The 26,094-nt window shown below is 42.7% G+C and overlaps 1 protein-coding gene across 1 annotated transcript in view; it reads left to right on the forward strand.

Moving 5' to 3' along the window:
• The first annotated feature begins 747 nt into the window (after positions 1 to 747).
• Positions 748 to 26,094, forward strand: part of LOC146782691 (vomeronasal type-2 receptor 26-like) — a 221,741-nt gene continuing 196,394 nt past the window's right edge. Inside the window, exon 1 of the mRNA XM_085638430.1 lies at positions 748 to 1,014. Coding sequence (XP_085494556.1) covers positions 748 to 1,014 — 267 coding nt within the window. The remainder of the gene's footprint in view (positions 1,015 to 26,094) is intronic.

The following is a 26,094-nucleotide window of genomic DNA, read 5'->3' on the forward strand; positions in this document are numbered from 1 at the left end:
CACATAGTGTGCTAGTGCTAGAAGACAGCAGGATAAAAGCCATATCTTGTTTGATATACCACTTTTCCTGCTGTCTTCCTTTCACACAATGCAGCACAGCAACTATGCTTGTTGGCCTACATTGAAGAAAACATTGTGTAAATATGCATCCAAGTATTTGTCATGGCCCACTAATTTGAATATCTTTTGCATGGCTAAAACATTGGTGACGACAGCGTGAGGTCTTTAGCAAGGATCTATGGGTGTACGATGGCCCAAAATCTATTCCACATTGAAATCCATTTGGTGTGTTTAAGGAAAATCAAAGAGAAGGATCGTAGACTACGGCTCAGTGACCAGTGACCTTTAAAGGGACTGTAGATGATAATCCATCTCAAATCTCATGTGCTGTACAGGTTAAGAATGAAGTTCCCCTTAAATTCTGTCAAAGGATCTTGACTGTTTAGCAAGAGGTGATTTGCTAGGTAGTGATTGAGGAACATTGCTAACAGTGTGTGGAATCCCAGAGTCTCAGCCAAAGCAAGCTTGGCACAACAAAGTGCAATGTCAAATGCATTAGCTGTGAAATGGTCTCATAATCCACTCCCAAGACACTGGAATGTTATTAAAACTATTCTCAAAGTGCATGCTGCTGTTTCGTTTTGTAAACAATTTTTCAAACTTGCAAATATTTTGCCAGTGACAATGATTTTTGCAACAACAATCCTTTATGCTTGTTTCAGGTTTGGTTTACAGAATTACCAGGTTATGCAAGCTATGGTGTTTGCAATTGATGAGATCAATAGCAATACCCACCTCCTGTCCAACATTACCTTGGGCTTCTGGATTTACGACTCCTGCGCCATGATGCGACGGGCTCTTGAGGGCGTCCTATGGATATTAACTGGTCAAGAGGAGCCTGTTCTGAATTTTCGATGTCAAAGTAACCTACCACTCCTTGGCATCATAGGAGATGCTGGTTCATCATGCTCCATCGTCATGGCTCGAGTGTTAGGCCTGTACAGATTGCCCCAGGTAGGAATGAGACTTCCATCTATATAGTATTCTAAAAAAAGGAGCAACACCTGATGAGTTGGCTATACAATACCTGTTTAGAGAAACTTGATGATGGACAATAGTGTTGAAGCTATATGAACAAAGCTTAAATAAGTAGAGCAATCTGAAGCATGAAAAGTACTCAAACAAACTTGTCAGTCTAGATTCATTCTACTGGTTTAGTAATTGTTTATTTACGTATTCATTTATTTATTAAAGAGGTTTGTAGACACTTATGTATTGTCTCCCAGAAACATCAGAGGGCTATGATTGGGCCACACAAATTATATTTAGAGAGGGAGGAAGTGAATCCTGTGAGTGAAAGGGAAGCCCCACCTGATATTCTTCAATGATAATCATGTGTGATTAACATCTTTTCAGTTTTCAGACTCTTCCAGATGTGTGTATTTATTCCCTTAGGCTTCCTTCAGCATATTTAATTGTATTGTGCCTCCATTGTCCATCTTTGTGAAATCTCCTTTGCAGTTTCCATGGGAAGGAGCACTAAAAGTTGAAGCCTTTGAACACTGCATTATCTGAGGAAATGAGGTGATGAAAAGGGCTCTAAAGCTTCTCACTTTTGACAAGATGGAATGAGATGAGACAATTTTGGGGAGGGAGAACATAAGAATGGTTGCTCCTCCTTGTGCCATGACTTTAGCTATGACTTTAGTTTAGTGCTGGTTCAGTTCATCCACTGAATGATCTATTACATCAAGAGTAGCACATGGCACATGCTTCTTCTAATTTTATAATGCTGTCAGGTTTCTGATCGATTTCCAGCTGGAAATAGACTAAGATGTTGTTGTCCTATATCAAGAGCTTCACCTGATACATGACACATGATGGGTGTAGTTGGAGTGAAGGAATCGTATCCATTTCAAGGTAGTTCCATACTATCCACCACAATCCAGGGACATTGTGGTCCACGGTATCATAACCTGCTTTAAGTTCGAAAAGTATGAAGCTGATTTCATTTTCTTAATTAATGAGTGGAAGAGTTCAAGACCAGGGTGGATGTGACTGTCATAGGTCTGAATCCAAAATGATGATCATAAATAATGGAGCATGGTTACAGATAGTCTTGAGGTTGTCCCATAAACTGCTTTTCAGGATCTTACTGGGAAGAGGAGAGCAGAGATTTGACTTTAGGCAGCAGGATCCCTCAAGTCAAATGCTGATTTCCTCACATGGGGCAATTTAATAGTTTCTTCAGATGTCTTGGAATTTATTCCTTCCGTAGAGAGGCATTGATTTGTGATGGTGATGCGAATTCAGGAGATTGTCTTCAGAACTGCAGGGGTGTGATTTTAAACCCACAGTGCAGTGACACAGAGTTGGAGTTGCCCAATTGCTCGCAGACCTAACACAAGCCCACCAAGTTAATCTTATGTTCAGGCAGTGTTTTCAGGTTACATATCAGCAGTCCCAGTAACTGAGTTCAGGGATACAGTGGTCTTCAAAACAATTTGTTCCTAAGGCAGATTAGACACTCAAACATCCCACTAAGAAATTGGGACTTGTAGTTTTAAAAGTTTATTTTAAAAGTCTTGATCTTGTGCAAATGAAATACATGGCAGTGACACAGAAAGAGAATAAGATTGCAGTTCATCATCAATAAACTTTATTTGGCTTTAAATATAAAACCATAAAAGTCATACAAATATCAATATACCATCATTCGGGTTACAAATTGACAAATATAGTAAGATCCGGGTAATCTAAACACGGGATAAAAATACATCATTTGCAATACAGGTATTAAGTACAGCTTGCCCTGAGTCTGACAGTGACCCGTAAGATTGCAGTTAACATTTTTACTAATATTGAGAACAATAATAATATTGCAAGCATGTTTCCAAGTTAAATAGCATCCTAGACTGTAATGCCAAACCCATAGCTGATCCCAGCTCCTGCAGCTGGCTCTCTCGATGTAGCTCTCTGATTGTCAGCAGAGTCTGGGTGAGAATTCAGCCTCTGGTGATAATCTCCATGATAGATACTTCTAATCAATGGTCAAAAACCCAGAACTTTTACTGTGATTTGTCCAGTGATTTGATCTAAATGTTTTCAGAATAAGTCTCAGTTTGAGACATTGTTATCTCCTCAGTCTAAACTATCACAGCCTAAAATACAAAATCTTAATTCCACATATTTGCATTTGAGGACAGAGGCATGTTAGCTTTGAGCACACAAAGAGAACTTTCATGTTGACATGTGCGTAAACATGTGCTTAATCAAGTAAGATGTCAGCCTACAATAAGGAGTTCCATTGTGAAGTTATAAATGGAAACAAGAAATGTCTGCCTGCACTTGTGGCATATCTGTTTATCAGCAGTTTGCATGGAGAAGGAATCTTACACTTTCTAATGCAGATACAACTATGATTTAAAGCAAAACCAACTTAGAAAATAAATATTTACAGATGGGAGCTATTGTAGTGTTCGCAACAATGACAAATCAGGTTCTTGTGACAGGAGAAATTATTTCATACACACTGCTGACAAGGCTTAACAGAACGTTTGGAAGCTATTGGTTTATAGGCCAGGGCTAATCACCACTTGGATTGAAGTGAGAAATATATATTGTATTGGATAGACTTCCCAATAATGAGCGACTGTACTGCGGAGGGTGGTAGATCACAGAACTGAAGAATCAAATGTTTGTATTGACTCTGTTGTAAGAATGGGGGAGAGTGAAATCTGGGAAGTTCTGTGAAGGTTGGACCAGCTATATGAAATCCCTTGCTTCATTGATTTCAGGAGTACCAGGATAACAGAATCTATTCCTGCCTATCCTTTCTGCCAAAACTGTAAAAATATTTTCCATAAACAAATTCAGAATCACTCGTTCTTTATTACTTAAATCCAGCTTTTTTTCCCCAATCACATCATATTTCTCAATAATGGCATGTTGACCAGTTCCCTGATGACCAGGTTTCCCCTCAAAGGGTAACTTCTTAGGGCACCGCGCCATCCCTGTCTCCTTCAGGAAGTTCCTTCCCAGTTTTTTAAGAAACTTTAACTTTGATTCCCCATGTTAACACCACGGATACTGCACGGGACTCAGTATGCAGTTGAGAGACAGTTTCTTAGCTTACCAATGCAGACTTTGAGCATGCAATGTTGCAGGGACATTCAAAGACTCCTGTAAATCTACACTAAGAGATCAATCACTACTTGTTAGAAATGAGGGCCTCTAGTTGGCAGAGGTAGATACTGTTGTACAAATAGGGACCCTTGCTTCTAGTCAGGGTAAGGGGGATACACACTTTAGATAATCCCTGCTCAGCCACTTGGTAGCTTGGCACGAGCAGACAGGCTTATCCCAAAGGCAATGTGTAAAGTATTTGTACCAACACTCACTGTAACACAGTGAAAGCACCACAAAAGGACACCACACAAGTTTAGAGAAATAAAGTAACTTTATCTAGACCAAAACGACAAAAATCCAACATACGCAGTTAAAAATAAGACTTTCAAAAGGTTTCAAGAACTTGTACCATAGAAAACTATGGATGTGTGACTTTTCACCAAAGTACCTGCAGATGCGTTAAAGTTCCACAAGCCAAACAGTCACAGAGTCAGAAAACAAAGAGATGCTACACTCCTGAGACCTTAGGGATGCGACAGTTCTGTGACACACTGAGGACGAGCTGCGTCGAATCTTGTCTGTATAGGGAGTGATGCGCCGATTCTCAGTGAGAGTTTCGGTTCACAGGTGATGCAATGGGAAAGCGTGCCGCACAGGTATGTTGCGTTGATCTTCAGGATGCATCGCGATCGATGTGGCAGCATCGAGTTGCACTGCGTCGGTCTTCTTCAGCTGCGATCCCTCGATGCGTCGATTCTGGCAGTGGCGACAGGCGCTGCGACGGTTTTCGCAGCGGCACAGCGATGCATGGAAATTCTTCTTGCGCGTTGGAGATGTTTCGAGAAAACAGCTGCAAGAAGAGCGATGCATCGATTTTAGAAGTTCTTTACGTTTCTTTTCTCTCCCAGCTCCCTAACAGCAGCAACAACCTCCAGAGGCCCAAAACAGCCACAGGCACCTCTAGGCAGGTCAGAACTCACAACAGCAGAGTTCAGGGGAGCTTGGGGGTGAAGTCTTTGTGTCCCTGAGACTTCAGAACGGGAGGCCAGTACACACAGGCCCTTGCAGATCTTCTTCAAGCAGGGGACACAGCACACAGCAAAGTCCTTCTCCTTTCCTTGGCAGAAACAGCAACTGCAGGCCAACCCCAAACAAACAGCAAGGGCAGTAATTCTCCTCAGTTTCTCAAGTTCTTCTCCTTGGCAAAGGGTCCTCTTAAATTCCAGGAATGATCTAAAGTCTGGGGTTTTGGGCCTGATACTCATACCGCAAAATGTATTTGGCCTCTTTGTGCAAGGGGCTCTGAGCCCAGGTCAAACCAGTTCTGGGGGGCACTCTGCAAGTGCACAACAACATCCATTGTCAGTGTGAGCCTTGGCTCCAGAAACACCACATGGGGGCGGAGCCAGCATTGTGGAAGGTAGGCACAGCTCTATTCAGGTGCAAATACAGATCAGGCCTATTCAGCCTAGTGCTCACTCATCCAGACTCCTAAAGCCACTGCACCTCCCCAGCCCCTGTCACTCCAAAGCCGGACAGTCAATCCACAAACAGGCAGAGGCACACAAGATGGTTGAACAAGAAAATAGCCACTTTCTAAAAGTGGTATTTTCAAGCAAATAATTTAAAAACCATCTTCACTAAAAGATGTGTTGTTTAATCCTGAGTTCAGGGATACCAAACTCCATTTTTCTATCTTATCCCCATGGGGAGATATGCTTGTAAAATGTTACAAAGCATTCCCTATTCTGTCCTATAGGGCAAGATAGCCTTTCAATAGTGAAAAACAAAATTGGCAGTATTTCACTATCAGGACATGTTGCACACTCCAGTACATGTCCCACCTTTCACTTACACTGCACCCTGCCCAGGGGGGTAGCTTGGGCCTACCATAGGGTTGTCCTATGTGTAAGAAAAGGGAAGGGTAGGGCCTGGGAAGTGGGTGCACTTGCCAAGTCGACATGCCAGTTAACAAACTGCGCACAGGCACTGCAGTGGCAGGCCTGAGACCTCTTTTCAGGGCTACACATGTGGGTGGCACCATCAGCGCTGCAAGCCCACTAGTAGCATTTGATTTACCAGCCCTGGCACACTCAGTGCACTTTACTAGGGACCTACTGGTAAAACAAATATGCCAATCAGTGAGAACCAATAACAGTATCAATTTATACAGGGAGCACTTGCACTTTGACACTGATCAGAAGTGGCAAAGTACTCAAAGCACCTAAGCCAGCAAAAACGAAATCCAGCCCAGCATCAAAAACACAGGAGGTAGAGGGAAAAATTCAGTCAAAACCACGCCAAGGATGCCAGGTCTAACCCTACTACTAACCATTGATGCCATAGAATCCTATCTCTCCTTTGTGACAAACACGCAACTAAGATTTTTTACGCTCCCTTTCGGCTAAATATTGTTAATCCTTTCGTATCTTTCCCGAATGGTGGATTATAGAATGCAGAGCACCCATGTGGATTATAGAATGCAGAGCACCCATGTTACACATGTGATGATCAATGCATCCAATGCATGCTTAATTTTATGTTTATTTTGTAAATTTCATCAGATACTTCGGAAGTGGTATTTGATACCGATGCTTAGCACCATAAACAGACAATGCCTTCTGCAGCCATTTGTTTAGAAATAATTCATTATGCAGTGGGCAATTAAACTAGTGAAGAGTTTACAGTAGTATGTATTTTAGGTCTGTGATCTATATGTCAGTATTTTTGTCTAACTCTGTACTGATGTGTTTTAGAACATGAACTGCTTTACTAATTTTAATTTATTATGTTTATGACTTTTGGTAAATTTTTTATTAATATGTTCTGTATATGGTTTATGGTTTTAATAGGCTGAATAAAGATTTTGCTGATGCTCAGACTCCAAGGATATGGCAGAAAACTCAGATTGCAGCTGACAGACAGCTTCTTAGCCTACCAATGTGAACTCACACGATGCCATCATATCCCTACATTGGCCTTTTCACCCCACTTTTGACTGTCCCACCCTTGAAAAAGTCACAAAGAAGCAGATGCTTCTCTATCCAGATGCAAATCTCCAGAACTTGATCTATGTACATATGAGAATGTTCAATAATCACCATGATGGTAGGGATCACTAAAACCTGTCTGACCCCGTTCATACAATCAACGATGTAGATTACATTCTAAATAAGTTGGAATGTAGATATGCATGAGTGTGTTTGTTCTCAAACCCTCCATAATAGGTCATACTTATGTTCATTGATGTGCACTGCACCATATTTGAAACATCCTTGACCTTCATGTAGCTCCTTCAATATGCCCCATATATGGCATACAGCAGCCTATAGCCTATAACCATACAAGCTGAACGTTTTTCTAGTAGCTCAGTGTAACACAGAGGGCTTCACAGCTTCCTTCAGAGTTTCACTATTAAGCTGTTGTGTAGTTCCTATAAACGTATATATGATCTGCGCGTTCAGACAACATACACTGCAGGATTGGTGTCCAGGCGAATTCCAGACACCCCCACTGGGTATGTTAACCTGTATACCAGCCAACTCACAGTGCCACTATAAACCCCGCTTACCAATGAGAGAATAGTTCTTGGCAACTATCAAACATGACAACTCTGTCCCGTCAAGGTTTGTGGAAACAGTACAGTACTTTTTGTTCAGTCACTCGTGCTCACTTTGTCTTAGAGAAATACACAGAATAGACGGTGGGGACTTTTTCAGTAAGCATTTATTGTACCAGCGTCATTCTAATGTAAAATAGGTGTGCTGAAACAATCATAAGACAGACACAGATATAAATGACCGTAAGCACAAACAGAGTGAAAGGATGGTAGAGTCCTACCATAGTGCTAAAACAATGAATATAGGCAGGTGTATAAATACATGACAGTAATAATGCGTACTGCTATGATGCAACCCTCACTAGATGTACCTAAGTGTACCTAGCATGTATGTAGGTGTAGAGCCAAGAATCCCCCTAGGATAAAGCCAACCCCATTACCTGGATTGAGAGACTGTGAGACCCTGTCTTGGTCTCGAGATAGACACCCCACAAGGGATGTCAGACCACTGCATGCTGGAGTGTCTGTGTGCAGGAACCTCCACGTCTCGCGTCAGTGTGTCAGCATAGAAGTCCTTTTCTCCTCTCCTCCCTCAGCAGAGATATGGTGTTCTTATACCGAAAGCGGTACCCCCAGGGGATACACCTTGCTGTGTCATGTCGGACTAGGATGACGGAAGGAATGACCCTTATACATAATTATTGTGCAGGAGATGGTAGTCCTGCGGTGATTCCAAAAATCCTCATGCATAATGGATGAGGCGAGCTTTTCGGAGAAAACCTCATGTCATTAATGCATTACCGTAACTAGGTAAAAGGTCAGTACTAAGACCCTGTATGTAGTGTAATGGCAGGGGAAATTTATGTGAAAGGTCTGGTTGCTACCTGAGCCTAAATCGGGCCCCTGTATGAAACATAACAAAGCACCATACAGATGCTCCAATACAATACACGATGAATAGACCAGTGACTAACATTATCAACCAAAAAGTTTGAAAGAGAAGGTCAAGTTTCTCTGGGGTCCTAGACAACATTTCTAAAAGCACTTTAATCAACTGTACATTACCAATCGTCGTTACCAGTACTGTGTAATCAATGTAAAAGTGAGTTACCAATGGTCATTTCACAAACAATAACTATCTTATAGTCATTGATGATAGTCTTCGAAAATATTGATTGATAGATACAGTGGAATTAGAGGATCATTTCCAAAGATCAAGACTTGCTGTTAAGCTTCAACAAAATATTTTTTGCCTTTTGCAGATCAGCCATTCCTCATCGAGTCCTGCCTTGAGTGACCGTAACCAGTTCCCCTCTTTTTTCCGGACTATTCCAAGTGATGATTTCCAATCCCATGGATTGGCACAGTTACTGGTGCACTTTGGCTGGACTTGGGTAGGCATTTTATTTGAAGACAACGACTATGGGCAACAAGGAGTTCAGAAATTAAGGCAAGAACTTGCTAAAACTGAGGTTTGCATCGCCTTCTCAGAAAATATTGTCTTAAACAAAGCAGACAGAAATGCTGTGCACATTATACAGGTTATGAAGAGCTCGACTGCTGATGCTGTTGTCATCTTCTGCAGTGATGCGGGGTTGATTCCATTGATAGATGAGATGGTGGCACATAATGTGACTGGGAAGACCTGGATAGCCAGTGAAGCTTGGTCTACATCTGCCCCTCTTTTGATGGCTAAATACAGAAAATTCCTTGCTGGCACCATAGGGTTTGCAATTCGTAGTGGAGCTATGCCAGGATTTGAACAGCATCTCACCAGTATTCATCCCTCAAGATCAACAACCAATGGATTTATCGGAAAGTTTTGGGAAGAAGTGTTTGGATGCAAGTGGCCTGACCATCAACCTCACAATTACTCTTTGGATAACAGATCCATACTCTGCACTGGAGAGGAGAATCTGGAAGGACTTCATAATGACTATACCCTTGTATCCAATTCAAGAGTTGCTTACAATGTATATAATGCTGTTTATGCAGCTGCATGGGCGCTACAGAATCTGAAATTCTGCAACAGCAGTGAATCTGCACTGATGGATAAAAACTGTGGTGACAATACGGACTTCCAGTCATGGCAGGTACACTGAACATGTTCTTTTGAAAAAAATGCATATTGTATATAGAATGAGCATTCCAAAGGTAATGATTAAAGTCATTATCACCTGAACATCTATTTATGGAACTGTCAAAAATGGTATGGATCATGATATGCCTTGTAAAGTCAAACATACATAGTAGACTATAAGTAGTATATATAAAACCAGGTTTAAATTTATTTGATGAGTTTCATTAAACGTTCACTGAATGTTCATTGACATACTGCCTAGTACTGGTGCATTTAGTATTCTGACATTGTACATCAAATAAAGAGAGCAATCCATACTTACACAATAAATTGTGAGAAGGGATTATAATTAAAACTAGACAAAACCAACCAGCAAATACTGCTTCTGTGGCTCCCAGTTTTTAACAATACATGAAATTATCTCATATTCAGTAGGTATAACGAGGTTTGGAGCTTAGGTTACCAACTAGATAAATGAGTTTGCAGCTATTTAACACACAGAGCATTGCCCCATACCTTTTTGTTGAGTTTCCCAACTTAAACGTAAACTGCCTAAAAAAAAGAAAGTAACACGAAACAGAACGGAGAGTGTCTGCAAATCAACAGAAGATAGGCTTTTGTTAGTGTATGATTAATTGAGCACTGTGTCTCACTTGAGGCCTCATTTAAACCCTAGTAATAGTGCTAAAAACAGAAGCAAATTGTATCCAGAGTTGAATCCAAAATCTCTTGCCCAATGTCCTGCGGCTTTTAATGAATAGAAATCGCTATTTAGAAAATGGAATGTACAAAAATAGCAATTTCCTAATAGCGATTCCTACTGAGTTAGGAAATGCTAACCCATTCGTCCCTATGGGCCTAAGGCACATAGGTATGAATGGTTTTGCATTTCCAAACTAATAGGAATTTTCAAATCTGGGAATGCAAAAGTAATCCTACCCATGGGCCTTAGGCTCCCCTCAAATAAAAGGGGAGTAAAATTGGTGCTCATGTAGAACACTCAATTGCCCTAGGGGCAAGTGGACCCTCTATGGCACTGTAAAAATGCATTTTAAGTGCATTTTTTAAAAATTGCACATGCTTAACATCGACTTTGAGTTGACAGTAACAGCATTTCCTAAATGCCTAGTTTGCATTTAGGAAATGCTTTGTACATGTGCATAGGAAATCGCAAATAGGGATTTCCTATTTAGGGAATCACAAACTACGACTGGTTAGAAATAGCATTTTGGGACCGCCTTTAGGCCATTGTACATGCCAAAAGGCTATTTAGAAATTCTTAACGTACTGAAAGTCGGTCCATTAGGAAATGCAAAATAGGTTTGTACATATGGCCCATAGTTAGTTCCTTACTTTTCCTAACCGAGCTCACTTTATCTAGAAAGAATTGCTCCACTTTCCGGTTATCAGACTGAATGGTAGAAGGGTTGGTAAAAACCTAAGCAGCCTCAAAGCCTCCAAGGCAGTCTTAAAATATGAAAGACAAGGAATATAAAGGCCAGCTGCAGACCTTGCAGGTAACGGCGGTGGGGCGGTGTGGCCGTGTGAGGGGGGATTACGAGGGACGATGCCGAGGGACAATATTTATTTATTTATTTTTCGCTCTGCATCGTCCCTCAAAATCCCCCCTCACGCGGCCCCACCGCTGTTACCTGCACGGACGGCGGCTGATTAAGACCCTCATCACAACTTAAGCAGTCACTGATGGTAAGTCAGTTTGGATTTGCATGTGCCTTGTGCCAAACAGAGAGCCAAAGAAAATGCGAGGCAAGTTTAATAGAATCATCTAAATAAAAAGGTCCCAGCTCTTCATGGCATATGTAACTTGAGCTAGAAGGAGTAAGCCTAAAAAATCATCGAAGACAATGATTCTATTTTAACAGCACCAACTGTGTTGGCATAGCTCCAGTCTCCTACGCCAGTGCTAGTGCCACGGGCACAGATTGTCTCTTATATCTCTTGAGTAATGTAGCAATTTCCAATTGCCGCCAATAGATTGAACAGAGCTCCCTCCAACTGCCTTCATTTTTAATACTTGAGAGAAAGCTTATGACTCCACAAGGCAGAGGAGTAAAAAAGAATCCCTAAACGGGGAGCTGGCGGGCCTTCATCAATCTATTACCGTCCATAGAGAAATCTCAGAAAGAAGCCTCATACCATCAGTTGGGATTTGTTAAAATAAGTATCCAAATCTAAAACAGACATGAATTTGTAGAAAGCTCAAACCAATAGCTGCAGGCTCTTTGGGGTGCATGCCATTAAAACTGCATTGTCCGCGTACAATAAGGCCGGTACCACTATGGACTTAATTTTTTGGCATGTCCAGATCATATTACCAAATACTTGTTTGGGTGATTAATATATAAAACAACCAAAATGGGAGCAAGGACACACCGCTGACACACACTTCTAGCTCTAGTTTAAAAATGGCAGTATAGTCTGCATTGGCACCAAAGCGACAAACGCACACTAGCTTGCAAATCTTTATGTAAATCAGCAAGAAAGTGCACTAATATATCATCCAATCCTATTTCTAGCACCTTTTGCCAACGTTTTATTGATTGATGTGCAAGAAAGGTCCATGTAGGCCAGGTACATATGATTTGCTATTGTGTATTTACCAATAATTAAATGTAAGTTAAAACATTGTTCTAAGGTGTCAAAGACCTCATGGAACCCATTTTGGCAAGGGCTAATGACACCATTCTCTAATTCTGTTAAATATAACCTATCAAAGGGCTTTGACAGTGGAGGCAAAAAATAAGCTATCTACAACAACAGGGCTGCTGCCTGTTCTCTTTTTTAAAAATGCGAACAATCGTTGACAAAGACCAGGATCTGGGTATACACCTAAAAGAAATGTTGTTAAAAATGTTGGTGAGTAAGGGAAATCTTATCCATCAGATCATTGTAAGAATGCAATCGATGCTTGACTACACCTAAAAGAAGCTTTACTTGCAGTATTTATCTTTTTGAAATTCATAGAAGCTAAGGGGCAGATGTATGAATTTTTAGTTCAATGCCCCACAGAGTAAACATAAACATATGACAGTTCTGCTATCTTCTCCAAAACTGATGTGAATCAGGCTGCAATAGTTTTAAGGTGTGATGTATATGTGAGGTTATATAGGTTATATACAGGAAGTGTATTTATTTATTTATGTGGAGTTTTATTTAGCGCTTACAAGACCCGTAGGTATCAGAGCACTTTACAGCATACATATATAGAAACATTAGAATACAGTGAGTAGCATCTAGAGTACTGGAGGTCAAAAAGATCAAGGTCATTGGCCAGATGTATAGAGATGACGGGTGAGGAGAAAGAGCGGGAGAGGGCTTTTTGTTTATGTCTTTTTGGGGGGGTGTACCCTTCCAGTGCAAAATAGTAAGCTTAGTCTAACAACTACATCTTTTTGTGCATTGGAAGTGTGCTCAACAGTGTAGAACACGTGTGAAAAATGAAGAGAATTGAAAAAAGTTTTTCCCTTATTAAAACTAGTTTCAACAATGCTATTATTTTTTTGTGCAAAGCCCTGTCTACCAATGCTAGTGGATAGGGCTTTTTGTCAAAAATCATGGGTGGTTGCATGGGAACCCCAATGTACCCCCTATGGGACGTCCCCTCGACTTAAAGTAACTCAAAGCAGTGCAAAGTGAGTACTTCATCAGGACTTTTCACTAGTTTGTTTGCATGACTTTTCACTGAAACAAAGTATTGATAAATCTCCCCCAAATTGTTAGTTTAATAAAAACAGCCAATACTTGGTGCTGAACTAGTTTGTTCATTTTAATAGGGTCATAAAGATGTGAATCTTACAGTAAATAAATGGTTAGCTAACAACCATTGTTCAATTGTTCAACTACCATATTATGCAGCAATGGCCTGAAATTCATCAAATCCCTTGTGATGAAGATATTGCTTTGCAGGAATCAATTAATATTCTAAACTACAAAGTAATGAGGCAAACAATTTTTGTTGATAGATATTATGTTAGCAATAAACAAGGTTTTCTGAGGAATCAGAATGTTTCCCGATAACACCTTTCTCAGGTAAGATGATTGGCTTGGTTCAACAAACTCAGTGCATCTTTAAAGGTCTAGAGAAAATACTTGGAACTTTGATCATAGTTTTCCTTCTTGGGTCGCCTCTTCTGCTGTGCTGTACATAAGGTGTGCAAAACCTGAGATTCGAGGACATTTTTTGGGGGAAATGGTAAACAAGCTAGCACTACCAGTGGTTATAATTTCTTTATGGTACAGTATATTTCCAGATTTGGCTAAAGAGAGTGTAATAGTGTGGAGTGGAGTGACATAGAGTGGAGTGGTGTGGAGAGGAGTGGCATAGAATGGAGGGGCACAGAGAAGAGTGACATAGAGTAGTGTGTGGCAATTGAAACAGACGTAGCATGAAAATGTGTTAATGGATGGAGATGTAATGTGTCAGTTGTACACATTAAGAGGTGTAAATGGTAAATGTTACTAGCATGTATGAATATTATAAGTAGTGTTAAAGTTACAATTTGTAAAAACGTAGTTATATATCGCGCCATGACATAAAAAGGTAAGTTGACAGTATACCACTGTACATGGGGGTGAGAAGTTAGTATATGATTGCCTAAAGGCTATGTTTACTAATGGTAAAAGGTAGAGCTGCATTCTCTATTTCACTGAGTTCTAGGTTACGGTCTTAGATGTACGTAAGTAATATGCTTTATCGTTGCTCACCACCTATTACTACTTTATTAACCCCTTCCATACTGATGACTGTATGGCAATGTAATGACGATTGCGTGCATGGCGCACCGTCATCATTACAATGAAAACAAAACTGAAACATAGTTTCAGTATCACACTTTCGTTGCTTGTGGGGCTTTCTCAGCCCCGAGCAACTAAAGACATGGGAGAGGTATTGTTGAAAAGGAGAGACTCCTCCCTTTCCAATGGTGCCATTCCCTAGTGAATCCCCAAGCAGGGATCCACCTACTAGCCACCAGGGAGGGGGAGCGGCCCCTTGGGCAAGGGCCTTTGCTCCCCCCCATAAGATTTTGCCAGACAGCATTTCTGCCCCCCTCGGGTGCCAGATGGGGGTAGTAGCCCCCAGTCTACCCCCAGGGGGGCAGAAAGCACCCTAGATGCCAGGGATTTGTTTTTATAGGCCAGGGGTGGGGGCTGCCCAGAATGGGCATGCCAATGCCCCAACCCTACCCCCAAAGAAGGCATAAGACTTTCTGCCACCCCCAGGAGGCAGATGGGGGCAATAGCCCCTCATCTGCCCCCTGGGAAGGACAGAAAGCCCACTATACCCCAGGGATTTTCTTTATATATACATAAGGGTGGGGGCTGACCAGAATGAGCATGCCAATGCCCGCACCCAAAAAAGTGCTACAGTCCTTCTACCCCCACCCCCCCCCCCCGGGAGGCAGATGGTGCAATAACCCCTTATCTGCTCCTAGGGGGGCAGAAAGCCCACAAGGCATCAGGGATTTTTTTTATATACTTAGACGTCGGGTGGCCCAGAATTGGCATGCCAGTGCATCCCCCCCAAAAAAATGCTATGGTCTTTCTGCCCCCAGGAGGCAGATGGGGCAGTAGCCCCTTATCTTTCCCAGAAAGACCCCTAGGCACCAGGGATTTAATTCCCCCAAAGTTCAAGGTGGGGGCCGCCCAGAATGGGGATGCCAATGTCCCACCCCCAAAAAAATACCACAGTCTTTCTGACCCCCCAGGAGGCAGATGGGACAGTAGCCCCTGATCTGTGCCCTGGGGGGGGCAAAAAGCCCACTAGGCACCAGGGATTTGTTTTTTTATACATAGGCATTGGGGCTGCCCAGAACAGGAATGCCAATGCCCCCACCCCCAAAATATTACCACAGTCTTTATGCCCCCCCCGGTGGCAGATGGTGGCTATAGACCCTTATCTGCCCCCTCGGGGGCAGAAAGCCCACTAGGCACCAGGGGTAAATTCTTTTAAAAATGCAGGGGCGGAGGATGCCCAGAATGGGTATGCCAATGCCCCAATCCCCACAAAAAGAATTCCACAGTAATTCTGCCCCCCAGGACGCAGATGGGGGCAGGAGTCCCTGATCTGGCCCGGGGGCAGAGAGCCCACTAGTGATAATGCTGGCTTTTTAATATGTACGGGTTTCCCCACTCTCCAGGGTGGCAGAAAGCCCACTAGGCACAGACTTGTTTTCCAGAATGTGCCTACCTGTGGATTTTGGGTCCTAGCGCAGCTGGTATCCAAGGAAACCTAGCAAACCTATACATTTTTTAAAACTAGACACTCAGGGGAATCCAGGATGACTTGTGTAGCTATCACTCTGTTCTGTTACCCAGAATCCCTTGCAAACCTCAAACTTTGCAAAAAAAAAGCACATTTTCCTCACATTTCTGTGATGTAAAGTTCTGGAATCTGCACAGATCCACAAACTTTCACCCACCCCGCATTCGCCAAAGTCTTCCGATAAAAATTATACCTCACTTGTGTGGGTAGGCCTATTGCCCATAGCTGGAAATTGTCCAAACTCCAAAATGGACATACTACATTTTTACAGTGAAAACGTAACCTTTTTTTGCAAAGTGACTAGCTGTAGGTTTTGTACCATAGCTCTCCCGGCACCTAGGGAAACCTTGCAAACCTATACATATTTTAAAGTAGACACCCAGGGTGAATTTAGGATGGGGTGATTTGTCTGGCTTTCACCAGGTTCTGTTACCCAGAATCCCTTGCACATGTCAAACTTTGTCAAAAAAAAGAAATTTTCATCATATTTATGTGATTGAAAGTTCTGGAATCTGTGTGGATCCACACATTTTCTACCACCCAGCGTTCCCCCTGGTCTACCGATAAAAATGGGGCCTCACTCGCGTGGTTGGTTCAAGTACCCGCGACAGGCAACCTGGTTTTGCAAGGGGGGTCTCCTGGGTTTTTTGACCTACCAAACCCACAAATTTCTGAAAAACAGACATCCAGGGGAGTCCAGCAAGGTATGGCTTGCGTGGGCCCTCCAATGTTTTCTTACCAAAAATCCCCTGCAAACCTTAAATTTAGCTGAAAAAATCACTTTTTTCTCAAATTTCTATGCGGGAAACGTGTGGGATCACCAGGCTGACACAAATTTCCTACCACACAGCATTGCCCCAGGTCTCCCAATAAAATGGCACCTCACTCACGTGGGTCACGACAGGCAAGGGCCCAAAACGTGTTGAGGACACATCAAGATTATCTATCACAAAACAACCTGGTTTAGAAAGGGTGGTCACCTAGGATTTTGGCCCCGGGCTCGGCGGCCATATTGGTAAACTACCAAACCCACACATTTCTAGAAGCTAGACACCCTGGGAAGTCCAGTGAGGTATGGATTGTGTGGATCCCCCAACATTTACCTACCCAGAATCCCCTGCAAACCTCAAATTTTGATGAAAATAATCACTTTTTCACACATTTTTGTGTGGAGAGCATAGTCCCGGCAAAAAATGTCCTACCACCTAGCGTTCCCCTTGATCTCTTGAGTAAAATGATATCTCACTTCTGTGGGTGTCTACTTTTCAGATATGTGTGGGTTTGGTGGGGGTCACATACGTTTTTGGTCACAGGTCGGTGGCCATCTAGGGAAACCTGTAAAGGCAGTCATTAGCCAATCAGATAATGACGTGTTATCACTATGTACAATAGTACTGCCATGAAATGTTATGTTAATATCTATTTATATAGCACCAAATCACCAATGGTCTCCAAGCACTTATAAAAGGACTATAAACCTAGAAACCTAGCATGCCTCCCGGAGCTCGGCAAGTCTGGGTGAGCTTATCCAAATACCTGAGTGAACAAAATGGCCTTAAGATACCTTCTAACCGGGAGTAGGGTGACCCCCCCCCCCCAAGGTGTCTTTATCAAAATGTGGGCATGCCATCAGGCATGCCTTAGATGATTGGAGGCATCGTCCTGGCACATAGTTCTTCAAACGGTCTTTGATGTAACCGGCTGCTGCTCCATGCAGGGCTTTGTGTGCAATACACAGACCCTTAAAGCTAACCCTCTGCTTAATTGGGAGCCAGTGTAGTTGTAGCAGAGGTTTGGCACGTGCTCTTCTCGGTAGTTTGAAAATCAGTCTTGCCGCGTTGTTCATTACCACCTGAAGTTTCCCTAATATCTATGTATACTGCATTACCAAAGTCAAGGCGTGACACAATTAGTGCTGACACAACAGTACGCATGGTGGAATATGACAACAGGGGTACAAGTTTCCAGAGTTGCATCATAAGGCCCACACAGCTCCCCACTACAGCACTTCACTGCTGGCACCGGTGTTGGGGTAGTATCTAGCTCTTGTGGCCAGAAGGAATTGGACCAGGGGCTGGCCCCTGCGGTAATAGCAAGCACTGCCGTCTTGTCAGGATTTACTTTCAATGAATTAATGGTCATCCAGGTCACAGTGAACCGAAGAATGTTCTGCATATTGAACTGTGCCTGTGTGGAGCTGTCTATCCGCACGATTAGGTGCGTATCGTCGGCATAGTTGAACACCTGACATTCAAGTTTTGCCTGTGCTTTTACCAGTGGCTGGAGGTAGATGTTGAAGAGCAGGGGTGACAGCGCAGTGCCCTGTAGAACCCCACATGGCAGAGCGCCATTCCTGGACACACATTCCCCTAGTTAGACCTTTTGTGACTGATCCTTCAGGAAGGAAGCAATCCATTGGAAGACCATGCCAGTAACTCCCGGCCACCAAACACGGGCCAACAGCTGAGCATGGTTCACCGTGTGAAACGCGGCTGAGAGATCAAAAAGGATCAGTGTTGACGATTACTTCTTGTCGGCTGCGAGCCTCAGCTCGTCCAGCACCGAGAGTATCACCAGCTCTGTGCTGTTGTGGGCCCTGAATTCTGCCTACTGTGAATGTAGCAGCTGATGTTCCTCTAAAAAAGACAAAAGTGTTCTGAGCACATGCTGCTCAAGTACTTTAGCCAGGAATGGATGTCTGGAAATAGGTTGAACGTTCTTCAAGTTATTGGTGTCCGCCCCGGCCTTCTTCAGCAGCGGAGTCACCAAAGCTTCCTCAAATTTGTAAGGAACCTTTTCCGTTGACAAGGACAAGATTAGTAGGGACAGCATATCTGGCCCTATCACAGGGAGGGCATTTTGAACACCCTGGGAGGGCAAGGGTCTCCCAGGTGACCCTGATTTCACTTTGTCCATAATAAGCGCCAAACCATTTCAGTCTTGAGCAGGAAAAACTGAGAAAATACCGCCCTGAAAGTCCGGTGGGTCTACCACTGATAGAGGGATAGGGGATCATGCGAGTGTTGCCTATTTCTATAAGGATATCTTTAACTTTAGCTAGGAAGATGTCCTGTAACTTGTTGCAGTAATCCAAGTTGGCAGTCGTCCTCTGTTCCTTCTTTTGACTCAACTCCCTTAGCACATTGAAGGTTTCCTTCTCAGTATCCGTGGCCTCCTTAATCTTCAACTCGTAATATGCGGATTTCGTTGCAGTGATTGATGTTTTATAGAGGGCTAGTTTTGCTTTGTATTCCTCCTGGTCCTTCAGATGGTATAATTTCTGCCAATGCCTTTCACATTGGTGTAGGGCCTGTTTTTCCCCTCTTAATTATTCTGTGCACTAAGGAGCACCAGTCACTCTATCCATTATACTTTCCCTCCAGGCAGAAGCCACCTTGTCAATGGTTGTCCTCAACCGGCATGTACATTTCTCGTACTCCAAGTCTGGGTCCCCGGACTGTTTCCCTTGGTGCATTGTCTCATATAATGCCTCCCTCAAACCTGCGTCCTCTATCTTGTGCCAATTCCGTACCATCCTCCACACTGGAGGTAGGAGGTTTGGTCGACTGGGCCCAGGGATCTCAAAACCAATCAGATAGTGATCTGACCAGCTACATGGTCTACACTCTGTCAGTAGTGCAGCGGGAGATGTAGTCCAAATGAGGTCTAAGGTATGACCCTTCTCGTGAGTGGGGGTCTCCACAATTTGTTTCAACCCCAACATGGTCTCCAAACCTACTGGTCACATGTTCTCTTTGTGTCTGATCCCAGTGGTAATTGAAGTCCCCCATTACTAAAATGTGTTGGTATCTAGAGCATAGATCACTAACCACTTCATTGAACAGATCGTTAAACAAAAGGGTTGACCTAGGTGGACGGTATGCTACTACCACTATCAGCAAAACACACAAGATGATGGACGGAATGTTGCACATTGGCAAAACATTCACCCCCAGTCACAGATCTGGGTTTAATCCATCGTTATTTTGCGCACCACGCCACCCCAGTTCAGATGTCTTCCCTGGACCGGGGTCAAGCATCCTAGGACCGGTTTCAGGGTTTCACCCCTCTTCAGCCAGGATAGCTTGACTCCAGTGGCGTAGTGAGCATGGGACCCACGTCTGGGCATATCCTTCCCACATAGGGCGAACAGCAAAACACACAAGATGATGGACGGACTGTTGCACAGTGGCAAAACATTCACCCCCAGTCACAGATCTGGGTTTAATCCATTGTTAGTTTGCTCACCACGTCACCCCAGTTCAGACTACCACTATCAGACAAGAAGCTTTAAGCCCGATCTTAATCCTTAAGACCTCCGCCCCATCCAGGCACTCTTCTACTATCTTCTCAATGAACAGGCCCCTTCGGCAAAATACTGCTACTCTTTCCCCTCTTTTATTCCCCTGTCGATTGTATGTCAAGACATCATAGTCTGGGGGAAGGGAGGCCACTATGTCGGGCCCTGAGGCATCCTCTAACCACGTTTCCGTTAGTGCAAGGATATCTAGTTCCTTTTCCTGGAGCAGCATAAAAATTTCCAGATTGTGCTTCTGAAGGGACCGAGTGTTCAACAAAGGGGGCCCTTAAGCTAAAGGGGTCATCCAATCCCATTCCTTTGGCCCTTTGAGCCTGAGTACAACTCTTCTCTGGCCCCCCCTTGTCTGGTAGAAGCTTCACTTCTAAAGCTACAGGAAGGGCTGACGTGTGGAGTGTACCTTTTAGATCGCGGAGTTCCTCCATGGAGTAGATACATTTTTGAACAGGGATCCTGGCTCCTGGACCCAGTCGGGCGCGGACGGGGGCAGATGGGCTTGCCTTAGGCACGCCCGTTGCACGCATCCGCACGCCTGTTTATATACATGCAAATGACTCCCTGGAGCTCGTCAGTAAGGATGTGATGTCGCTCTTCGCGCCAGTGTACGGAGAATACCAAGGGACCGACCGTAACTGGCAGTCACCTCTCTCCGGTGAGTTACCCCATATCAGATTCAAATTCAACTAACACAATCACAAAGGTAGCGCATAAAATCAATTAAGAAATGTTAAAAAGAATGTAGCAGCAAGTGGCTCCTTTAAAATGTCCCGTTTAAAAAGCTCCCATTAATGTGCAAAATTGCAGCGGAAAGGGTCTAGTACCAGGTTCGGGCCAGAAATACCGTAATATTTGACAAAAGTACCTTGGCCACAGATATCACTAAGTTAAAATTCCTTATAAATTAAAAATACTTTTCCTACGTACCTGTAGCAACCAAATGGATCACCTGTTCACCAAAATGTGTAATACTGCCAAATATCATTAAAGCCCGTCCGGCCATTTAAATGCTTTGCATGAGTACAAAGTCTATGGGAAATGAATTGGTGCCCAAACCCATTTTGGGAGGCCCCTTTTTTTCCACTCCCTTGATGAATCAACACAAAGCTTTGTGGCAATGTTGAAAGAGAAGTAGATCTGCATAGTGTTGTGGATATTAGTCAAGCGGGAGCAAAGTTATTAATGGTGAAAAGCCTGAGGAATCTTTGGTGGCCCTAACTATAAATATAGAGTGTCTACCGCCACTCTGTGTGTGTGTGGGTGTGTATGTGTATGTGGGGGGGTGTATGTCTGTGTGTGTGTTTATTTGCTTAAACAGGTTAAATCTGACTTTTTTATGGATGTGTATATATATCTTTATCTATATATAATGTATAGAAGCACATATATACATACTTTCAAAGCCAGGTTTAAAAATATTTAAACAACCATCTAGGGTATCTGCTAAAATAAATGCTGCTTTTCCGTGAAAGGTAGATGGGCAAATACATATGTGCGACAAGGTGCAGTGTAAATTGTATCGGTCTTGCCTGTTGGCATCTTCACCAGTTTTGGTAGTGGGGCACAAGGAGAGCAAGAACAAATAGAGCTGGTGCACAGCCCCCATCCAACTCCAATCTAGTGGCACCGCTGGTGGACCTTCAAGCACCGTAGACATGCGGTCTCAGAGCAGTTGTCCCAATGCAATTGTGTTTCAGAAATGGGTGATGTCTTAGGCTCCACTATTGGCAGGGTTGTGGTTCCGCCACTTCTGAAATATTTTGAGGAGCTGAGATGTGCAAAGGCCTGGAAAGCTACTTATTTTTTACAGATTCTCTGTTACTGTCCACCTTTAAATAACTCCATGGATGCCTTCAGGGTGGTGGAAAGAAAATGGTTTGGGCATTTCTATTTAGTTTAACTTAGAAATCATAAATGTGGTGGAAGTGCAAGCACATCAATAATGTACCCCTGTATCACATGAACAGCCTTTTCTCATCATCTGATTTCCATGTCAAGAAAAATGAAGTATACATGTATTTAATAAAGTGAATGTCTAAATGTGTAGTAGGTAACCCTTATGTTTGAATAACATTTTAATGGGTACCAGTTTGTGTAGCCACTTGTCTACTAAAGTGCCCTATCTCCTATCTTCTTATGTTCTAGAACTGTTAGGAAAAGAAAAAACCCAAGTAAAAACTAACATTGGGCATTAAAAGAACCAGTGGCATAATGGAAAATACCAAAAGGATGGAGAGTGAGAGTTCAATTTTCACAGTGAGCCAATATATAAAAATGTCTGTTCAGTAGTTAAAAAGACGGAGGTGTCTTTCACCTTTAAGTTGTTTCTTGCTGGCCAGCATTTATGGCTGCATTTTTCTAGACTATAATTTACAATGGTCATGTAATCTTTATTTACTAAGAATGAACCCGTGCCAAGCACATCTGCACAATATATGCAATAAAATAGGGCTAGAGCTGTTCATGGTTTTGCAGGTGCTGGGTCAAAGTGATCCACTATATAACTCCATTATACTTTCTCCACTACACACCACTCTATGCTAATCCATTCTACTCTACTGTGTGCCACGCCACTCTACACCACTCCACTCTATCCTATTACACTCTATGCCACTCCATTGTATGACAGTCCTGTTTGCAACACTCTTCTGCATACCCCTACACTCTATACTACTCTACTGTACACTATTCCACTGTACACAACTCCACTCTGCAACACTATAATTACACTATTGTACTGTATGCCACTCCACTGTACGCTACTTCAGTGTACTCCACTGCACTATACACTATTCCAGTGTATGCCACTCAACTCTACGCCACTCCACACCACTACAGTGTATCAGTGTATGTTATTACATTGTATGCCACTCCATTCTATGATAATCTAGTCTACACTACTCTACACAACTCCATTATATGCTATTCAACGGTAGACAACGCCACTCCACAACACTACAGTCTATGCTATTGTACTATATGTCATTCCACTGTATGTCACTTCAGCCTACACCAATGCACAAAGAACAATTTCAGTGTACGCCACCGTACTCTAAGTCACTACCCTGAATGCTGTTCTACTCTATGCTGTATGCCACTCCACTGTAAGACACTCCAGTCTATACTATTCCATTGTACACTATCCCACTCTACGCTGTTCCGCTGTGTGCCACTCCACTCTATGCTATTCTACTCCATTACCACTCCATCAATGCCACTTCACTCTAAACCACTACTAAATGCTATTCCTTTGTTTGCCACTCCACTGTTTGCCACTCCACTCTATGTCACTCTACTCTACCCCACTCCACTCTATGCCACTCCAGTCTACGGCACTCCACTGTATGCTACTCCAGTCTATGCTATTCCACTGTATACAACTGCACTTTGGCCATGCCAATCAATACTATTCCACTGTACACCACTCCACTCTATGCTTTTCCACTCCATTTCACCCCACTCTATGGCACTCCATTGCATTATATGCTATTCCTCCATAAAACACTCCACATTCCGCTGTATGCTATTCCACTCTGTGCAATTCCACTGCACTCCACTCCACTGTACTTTATTCTACTCTACACCATTCCACGCAATGTCGCTCCTCTATAGGGTATTCTTCTGTATGCCACTACATTGTACCTCACTCCACTGTATGCTGCTCCACTCTATACCACTGAACTCTATGCTACTCCACTGTATGCTGTTAGACTCTACCATACTCCATTCTATACCACTTTACTCTTTGCCACTTCACTGTACGCTATTCTACTGTACGCTACTTCATCGTACCTCCCTCCACTTATTTCACTTTTCTATATACCACTGCACTCTATGCCACTCCCCTGTTCACAATTCAAATCTATGCCACTCTAGTGTATGCCACTCCACTTTATGCCAAACCACTGTATGCTACTACACTGTATGGTATTTCAGTGTATGGGAGTCTACTGTATGCTATTCCACTCTTTGCTATTCCACTCTACATCACACCTCATGATCCCACTCAACTCTACGCCACTCCATTCTGTCCCTCTACTTAATGCCACTCTCTTGTATGCAACTCCACTTTATGCTATTCCACTGTATACCACTCCACTCTTTGACACTCTAATGTACACTACTCCACTCTACAACAATATACATTACACTATTCAACAGTATGCAAATCCACTCCACATTTCTCCACAATATACTGTTTCACTCTACCCTAAACTACTGCATGCTGCTCCAGTGTATGCCAATACAGTGTATTCTACTGAACTGTGCACTACACCACTATACGCTATTTTACTCTATGCCACTGCACTGTATTCCACTCCAATCTATGCTATTCCACTGCATGCCACTCCACTTACTCCATCCTACATTCCACTCTACCCCACTTCACTATATGCCGATCCAGTCAATCACACTCAGCTATGCGCAACTTCACTGTACGCTACTCAACTTTACACCACTCTAGTGTACGGTACTCTACAGTATGCACCTTCAGTGTATGCTATTCCATTTAATGCCTCTCCACTCTACAACACTCCACTCTACTCTATTCTATTTTATGCAACTACATTCTACAGCACTATATGCCACTCTACTTTAGCAAACTGTACCACATTCTAGTCCATTCTACCTCACTCCAATGTACAACAGTGTACACTACTCCATGTCACTACACTGAACTTCACTCTACGACAGTTTCACACACTCTTCAACACAGCAAACCACTCCACTGTACGACATGCAACTTCACTCTAGAACACCTCAATTTACTCTATGCTCCACCACTACAATGTACTAGACTCCACAGTACTGTACCATATGAGACCCCACTCAACTACATGACACTTTTGTCCACTCTACGCTACTTCTCTCAATTACACTGTACGACAGTTTAGCCCATTGTACACCACTGCACTACATTCTAATGTACGCCACTCCATGCTACAACACTCTACTGTACTCTATAAAATGCACTCTACAAGACTCTACTAAAGTGTATGCCACTTTATGACACTGTAGTACACTACATGCCCCTACACTAGAATGTATAACACTGTACCCCATTCTATGACATTCTTCGACACTCTACTTAACTCTGCCACTCGACGACACTCCACTCGATGACACTTAACTCTATGATGATACTCCACTGTATGATTATCAACTGTACTGTATAATGTGCCACTCCACTTTACAACACGCCACTTCATTCTACAAAATCCACTCCATTATATGACACACAATGACACTTTATCATATAACAATTGACTCTATTATACAAAACGCCACTCAAATGTACTCCGCTCCATTTTATGCCGCTCAACAACACTAGACTGTATGACACTGCGCTGTCTTTTTCATTTCTCTATGACATTACACATAAGAACATTTAATTAATTGACACTCACCACTATGATTTTAAAAACATTTTTAATTGAAAATTCATTCTAATTTAATGAAAAAACAAAGCTTACAGCTAAGTTATAGTTTGGAAAATGTTATTTGTTCTTCATATACAAACCCAACCAAAGCTGTACAAACAGGAAACATTCTAAAGTTATAGTATGTATCACTATCTAGAAGTTATATTTATAATTAATGTATCGACTTTGATATACGATACGTTGCGCATCTCCGTACACATGCTGCTCGCATCAGCCGCCACACTTCATTAACTATAACTCGCCACTCTACCATGCACTGTGTTCTGAGAAGTGAAGTCATTTCAG

This window comes from Triturus cristatus, chromosome 12, assembly GCF_964204655.1.
Source record: "Triturus cristatus chromosome 12, aTriCri1.1, whole genome shotgun sequence".
NCBI lineage: Eukaryota > Metazoa > Chordata > Amphibia > Caudata > Salamandridae > Triturus > Triturus cristatus.